This window comes from Babylonia areolata, chromosome 4, assembly GCF_041734735.1.
Source record: "Babylonia areolata isolate BAREFJ2019XMU chromosome 4, ASM4173473v1, whole genome shotgun sequence".
In the NCBI taxonomy this organism is placed as follows: Eukaryota; Metazoa; Mollusca; class Gastropoda; order Neogastropoda; family Buccinidae; genus Babylonia; species Babylonia areolata.
Genome location: NC_134879.1, coordinates 22,818,202 through 22,825,701, shown reverse-complemented (window position 1 = coordinate 22,825,701; position 7,500 = coordinate 22,818,202). Strand labels below are relative to the sequence as shown.

The following is a 7,500-nucleotide window of genomic DNA, read 5'->3' as shown; positions in this document are numbered from 1 at the left end:
ATGGCGCCTGGTGGGTAAAGGGTGAAGATTTTTCCGATCTCCCACGTCAGTCAACATATGTGCAGACCTGTTAACGCCTGAACCCTTTTCGTGTGTACATACTCGCGCAGATCAAATACGGACGTTAAAGATCCTGTAATCTATGATAGTGTTCGGTGGGTTATGAAACAACAACATACCCAGCATACACCCCCTCCCCTCCCGTAAACGGAGTATGGCTGCCAACATGGCGGGGTAAGGCGAGGTAAATAAAGAAAACGGTCATACACGTAAAATGTTACATGTCTGTATCAGTGTGTCTGTGCGCGTGACTGAAACCTGATTGAATGAGACACGGGAAACGAATGATGAGCGCCCTATGGCAGGTGTCAGTCGGCTCTGCGCAGGCAGGCAGGCTGTTGTGCAAATTGTTTACCCCGATTTTGTAAAGCGCTTAGACCTTGGTCTCTGACCGAGGATAGGCGCTAGTAGCATCCAAATCAGCTGGCTTGTGTTCAGCCTTGAAATGGTCCCTTTGCGATCGGGAAGGCTGGGCAATAAATAAGCTTCTCGTTGGATCTCTTCCTTTAACCCAGCGTCCTTGTGAGCAAGAACAAAGCCGGCCACGTCACGCGGCTTGCAGGCATCACTTAGTGTGTGTGCGCACTGCTTGTATGGTCGTCCCATCGTGTCAGAAGTAGCGCGCGCGAACAGAAACACAAATTTTCAAAATTAATTTTCGGTCCAATTTCCCCCCCGATCATTTTTCGGTAGACTTTATATAGTCGTATTATACAACTTATAAGGGAATCGGTTTGCATAAAATCTATCTTCTTTCCTGGACTACAATTTATACACTGCCTGATGATGCACACAAAAGTGGAGTGGTGGCCTAGAGGTAACGCGTCCGCCTAGGAAGCGAGAGAATCTGAGCACGCTGGTTCGAATCACGGCTCAGCAGCCGATATTTTCTCCCCCTCCACTAGACCTTGAGTAGTGGTCTGGACGCTAGTCATTCGGATGAGACGATCAACCGAGGTCCCGTGTGCAGCATGCACTTAACGCACGTAAAAGAACCCACAGCAACAAAAGGGTTGTTCCTGGCAAAATTCTGTAGTAAAAATCCAATTCGATTGGAAAAACAAATTTTAAAAACTGCGCGCAGGAAAAAAAAAAAAAAAAAGGGTGGCGCTGCAGTGTAGCGACGCGCTCTCCCTGGGGAGAGCAGCCCGAATTTCACACAGAGAAATCTGTTGTGATAAAAAGAAATACAAAAACAAAAACAAATACACAAATGAGTTCAGTAAGTGGGTGTGGTCATCGTCACGGTCCTTGCAGCCTGGACCACTGGGACGTGAACAATGAGAACGTGCACGGGCATTGGTACCAGCGCCGCCTGCAAGACTTCGGCTTCGAGCTGACCCCGTACCGCACGGCCCACCTTCATGACCCCACCGTCCGCCTCTTCCTCAACGACTACAATGTGGTGGCACACGGCACTGCCACTGGGGTCAGTGTGGGGAGGGAGGCTGGGGGGGGGGGGGGGGGGAGGGTGGCACGCGCAAGCCACGCGCAGAAAAAAACAACAAAGAACAAAAGCAAACAAAAACAGTGTTGAAAATGACTGTGTGGGGAGAGTGGTGGTGGTAGGGTGGGGTGGTGGGGGTGGAGGGCTGTGTGTGTGTGTGTGTGTGTGTGTGTGTGCATACACGTCTTCATTACGACATACGTACGTATACTGTAAACGTACACTCAGAAATACACATGCATGCATTAGTGTTAGTGTGCACGTGCATACATACAAGAATGAAACAAACCAGTACCCTCCCCCCCCCACCCCAAACACACACACACACACACACACACACACACACACAAACTCCCCATTTCTTTTCTTTACAACTCGATGTAAGATTGAAGACCACTACACGAAACACGAATACATGTGAATGAATTCGGCGTGTACATTACATAATGCGGCAGACGTGCAAGAAGGAAGGTTAAATGAACAGATAAGACGCTCATCTGCCAATGCAGTGTTCGTGAGAGTCTGGGATCGATTTCCGCTCTCGCCCTTTCTCCCGCAAGTTTGACAGGAAAATCCCCCCGAAAGCGGAGTATGGCCGCCTACATGGCGGGGTAAAAACGGTCATACACGTAAAAGCCCACTCGCGTATATACGAGTGAACGTGGGAGTTGCAGCCCACGAACGCAGAAGAAGAAGAAGACCGGAAAATCATGCTGAGCGTCTAGTCATTCGGATGAGAGGATAAACCGAAGCCCCGCGTGCAGCACGCCCTTATCGCACTGAAAAAGAACCCACGACAACGAGAGCGTGTTGTCCTCTGGGGAATTCCTTAAAAGAAGACGGGCGCAATAGCCGAGTGGTTTAAGCGTTGGACTTTCAATCTGAGGGTCCCGGGTTCGAATCACGGTAATGGCGCCTGGTGGGTAAAGGGTGGAGATTTTTCCGATCTCCCAGGTCAACATATGTGCAGACGTGCTAGTGTCTGAACCCCCTTCGTTTGTATACGCACGCAGAAGATCAAATATGCACGTTAAAGATCCTGTAACCCATGTCAGTGTTCGGTGGGTTATGGAGACACGAAAATACCCAGCGTGCATGAACCACGACAGAGTCATCGGCAAGGCGATGTTGGTCGTGTAACGGAAAGAAGAAGAAGAAGAAGAACTACACTCTGATTGGCACACAAAATATACATGCATGCACTCACGGCCTGACCAGCGCGTCAGGTTAGGCTGTTGGCGGTCAGGCATCTGCCTAGCAGATATGGCCGGTGTAGCGCGTATGGATTTGTCCAGAACGCCGGCAGAGAGACTGAAACTGCTGTGCAGGCACTGGTGGCTCAAGCACACAGGCTGAAGGCAGCCGACGTGGGTCTGTCCGGTCTGGGAGCACAGTGCCACTTCTACACTGAGGAGAGACCAGACCCCTTCTTGATCAAGGTCAACTTTTAGATATCGTCTGTTTGAGAAAAAAAATTACTTTGTACATACATACATACATACATACGAGCATACATAAAATATAGATATAGATAGATAGAAAGAAACACACACAAACACACACACACATATATATATATACATATTACATGCATGTATGTATGTATACATGAGAGAGAGAGAGAGAAATACATATATACATACATACATACATACACACACGTTTACAGTTTTACAGTTATAATCATCACCATCATCATCATAACAGGTTCATTTAAATAGCGCCTAATCAAATAATTTAGCTCAAAGCGCTTTACATTTACTGGCAAAATTCTGTAGAAAAATCGAATTCGATTGAAAAAAACAAATTTAAAAAACTACATGCAGGAAAAAAAATACAAAAAAGGGGGGTGCCGCTGTAGTGTAGCGATGCGCTCTCCCTGGGGAGAGCAGCATGAATTTCACAAAGATAAGAAAAAAAGAAATACAATACAAATATATATATATATATATAACACGACAAAAACTACATAACGGTGGAGTGATGACTTAGAGGTAACGCGTCTGCTTACGAAGCGAGAGAATCTGAGCACACTGGTTCGAATCCCGGCACAGTCGCCAGTATTTTCTCCCCCTCCATTAGACCTTGAGTGGCCGCGGTCTGGACGCTCGTCATTCGGATGAGACGATAAACCGAGGTCCTGTGTGCAGCGTGCACTTAGCGCAAATGAAAGAACGCACGACAACAAAAAGGGTTGTCCCAAGCAAAATTATGTAGACAAAGCCACTTCGATAGGAGAAACAAATAAAAATTGTAGGCAGAAAAAAAAAGGGGTGGCGCTCTCAGTGTAACGACACGCTCGCCCTGGGGGAGGGGAGAGCAGCCCGAATGTCAGACAGAGAACTCTGTTGTGACAAAAAAACAAAAAAAAGAGTAATAAAATACTATACTATACCATAAATCTAAGCCGCGTGTTCCCTTCCACGCCAACCCACCACGCCCCCAACCCCCCTTCCCCCATCACCTTCTTATCCCTGAGTGACTGACAGGATCGCCTGGACAGACTGGCGGACACCGGGCTGCCCGTGTGGGTGACCGAGTTCAACGTCGTGGCGGCGGACGAGGAGGAACGAGCGCGGTTCGTGGAGCTGGCCATGCGGGCGTTCTACAGCCACCCTGCCGTAGAGGGCATCCTGCTCTGGGGCTTCTGGGACAGGGCGCACAGCAGGGGGCCTCACGCGGCGCTCGTCACGGGAGAACATTTGACGGTCTGCGGGTTTTTGTTTTGTGTGTGTGTGTGTGTGTTTGTTGTTGTTGCTATTTTTAAAGTTTATTTTGATATGTTAATTTCTTACATCAGAGCTTCCCTCCCACTTCCGTACTTGGGGGTGAGCGTTTATTTCATCTTTTAATTATTATTATTATTATTATCATCATATTCTTCTTTTATATATATATATATATATATATATATATATATATATATATATATGTTTATTTCTTTCACCAAGACTTCCCTCCCATTCCCGTGCATGGGGTGATCGTTTATCTTTATTTCATTTTGATATGTTTATTGCTTTCACCAGGACTTCCTTCTCCATTCTCTGCTTGCGGTGAACGTTTATTTTATTTTATCTTCTTTTTTTTCTTCTTTTTTTTTCTTAACCCACTGACGATCGCTTCTTCCCCACTCCCGTGCTTGGGGTGAGCGTTTATTTTATTCTATTCTGATATGTTTATTTCTTTCACAAGAAGTTCCCTCCCTCTTTCGTGTTTGGGATGAGTGTTCTTTAATTCATTTTTTTTTTTATTCTTATATGATATGTTTATTTCTTGCACCGCGACTGCCATCCCACTTCTCTGCTTTGGGGTGAGCGTTTTATGACTTTTATTTTAATATATGTGGTACTTCCCAATTCCGAGCTTGGGGTCAGCGTTTATTTTCTTTTTTCTTTTTCAAGACAAGACAACCAACCAGGACTCACTCCTTCGAACAACACAGCCTTCACTGAAGCAAAACCCAAGCCATGAACAGCTTGACTTTACAGGCGTCAGTCATTAGGTCGTTAAACTCAATCCTACTAAAAAAAAAATAAAAAAATCAACCTTTTTGTCTTACCTTACAGCTGACATTTCAGATAACTTTATTGATGGTGGTGATGATGGTGGCGGCCACTGTGGAGGTAAACGTATATCTATCATTGGAGCAGTATGCATTAAGATCAGTTTGCACAAGACCTTTTGATCTTCTTCCTCCTCTTCTTGGACCTGTGCGGGGGAGCTCAGTGTTCATACGGAGTGGAGCCATGGCCTAGAGGTAACGCGTCCGCCTAGGAAGCGAGAGAATCTAAGCGCGCTGGTTCGAATCACGGCTCAGCCGCCGATATTTTCTCCCCCTCCACTAGACCTTGAGTAGTGGTCTGGACGCTAGTCAATCGGATGAGAGCGGCCGGATAAACCGATCGAGGTCCCGTGTGCAGCATGCACTTAGCGCACGTAAAAGACCCCACGGCAACAAAAGGGTTGTTCCTGGCAAAATTCTGTAGAAAAATCCACTTCGATAGGAAAAACAAACAAAACTGCACGCAGGAAAAAAAAAAAAAAAAAAAGTGGCGCTGTAGTGTAGCGACGCGCTCTCCCTGGGGAGAGCAGCCCGAATTTCACACAGAGAAATCTGTTGTGATAAAAAGAGAAATACAAATACTGTGTTTATGTTTCAGCTGACGGCAGCTGGCAAGAAGTTCTTGGATCTGTGGGAGAACCAATGGATGACGAAGGAGGAGCGGACACTGAAACAATCTGGACCAACCTTCACAGTCCGGGGTTTCCATGGCGACTACCAAGTGCGCGTGCGCTATCAAGGGAGGGAACTGAGTCATCTGACTGAGACATTCCAGCTCGGCAAATCGCCACATGATGTTCGCATTTCTGTTTACGAATGAGTTTATTCAACAACAACAACAACAACAACAACAAAAGTGGATTTTTTGCAGATGTCTATGATGTTTGTTTCTGAAAACGAAGAATCTGTTTAAAATCATATCTATATTATTATATGAATTTTTTTTTTTTAATCATATGTAACTTACTAATCGGAATATTACATTAAATTTTATTCTATTATAAAGCTATGGCTACATGTACGTGAATACGCACCTTCATATTTGCTGTGCGTTTGCTTTCAGCTTTCATATTCTTTATATACATTATACTCTGTTATAAAGCTAATAATATGAATTCGAACCTTCAGTTATACTTACCCCTCTGTTTTCAGTTCAGCTTTCATATTCTTTATATACGATGTATTCAATAATAAAGCTAATTATACGAATACGCGCCTTCATATTCGTTGTCCTTTTGTTTTCAGATTATTATTCATATAACAAATCGAGATGTAGACCAATGTTAACGCGTAATGTAGTTCTCTCTCTCTTTCTCTCTCTCTCCCCCCTCTCTTCCATCCCTTCCCCACCCCCAATCCCACTGATTCTGGTCGGTTTGTCAGTTCAGATCTTTGTGGTCTTCGGATTCATGATCTGAATTAATTACTTACAGAACTGTCTATCCTTTTGATTCACTGTGACGTCAGTGTGTGAACGAACTGAAGTAATTCTGCACAGTCACTCGGTCCCGGCTGTTCGTGTGCGTGTGTGTGTGTGTGTGTCTGTCTGTGTCTGTGTCTGTGTGCGCGCGCGCGTTAAACTTTAACATTGGCATTTTCTCAACTACCATAAGTGGTGCAGAACTCCCATTTGGAAGGATGGCAGTTCATGAACAGATTTCCGGTTCCCCCCCCCCCCCCCCCACCCCCTCCCCGACCACCCATCCACACACCCTGCCGCCCCTCTCCCTCCCATTTACGACATGGCGTGATCGCGAGGAAAATGTACAAGTGTGCCGGACCACTTTTACAACGTGGTCCCTGCAGCGTCGTTTAAAAAAAAGTAAACGTATTTTCGATTATTTTTGTGTTCAGTATAGTGGATGTAAGATGCGTGTCTTCACGGCCTTGACTTGTTTTATTTTATTGTTTCTTCTTCTTTTTTAATACTTTTTTTTAATCTTTCGTAAAGATTCCTTTCCCATTCCCTCCCCCACATTCTCTCTCGTTCACACACACACACACACACACACACACACACACACACACACACACACAGCGACAGAGACCTGTCAGCATGATGAATTTCTGGGTATCAAGTACGCCGTTTATTAAAAAAAATGAAGGGGCATAATGTTTCAGCATAAAAAGGTTTGTATAAAATAAATATATCACATATAAACACCCCTTCGATTTTAGAGTGTTTTTAGCTTTACATCACGAACATTGGTTAGTTCTTTTACAAGTTTCTGTTGTTACTGTCATGTGAATTAAAAACATAATTTTCAGGTTTTTTTACACTCTTCGCACAGGCATGCTCCGTTTTGGCCTGTTGTTACGTTCTTCGCTTTGTATAGACAATACGAAACATAAAAAAAAAATAATAATAATGACAAACAATTGGCCCACTAGTAATAATAAACGTGTTGACAAAAAGTAACATAAAGGCAAA

At 44.7% G+C, this 7,500-nt stretch overlaps 1 protein-coding gene across 2 annotated transcripts in view; it reads left to right on the top strand.

Annotated features, from left to right (window-relative positions):
• The window catches only part of LOC143281604 (anti-sigma-I factor RsgI6-like), a 27,722-nt gene extending 21,733 nt beyond the window's left edge, over positions 1-5,989 (top strand). For both annotated transcript variants that reach the window (XM_076586848.1, XM_076586847.1), the window contains 4 exons: positions 1,318-1,489; positions 2,836-2,946; positions 3,997-4,215; positions 5,668-5,989. In XM_076586848.1, the coding sequence (XP_076442963.1) occupies positions 1,318-1,489; positions 2,836-2,946; positions 3,997-4,215; positions 5,668-5,889 (724 nt within the window). In that variant the 3' untranslated portion in view covers positions 5,890-5,989. The remainder of the gene's footprint in view (positions 1-1,317; positions 1,490-2,835; positions 2,947-3,996; positions 4,216-5,667) is intronic.
• The last annotated feature ends 1,511 nt before the right edge of the window (positions 5,990-7,500 follow it).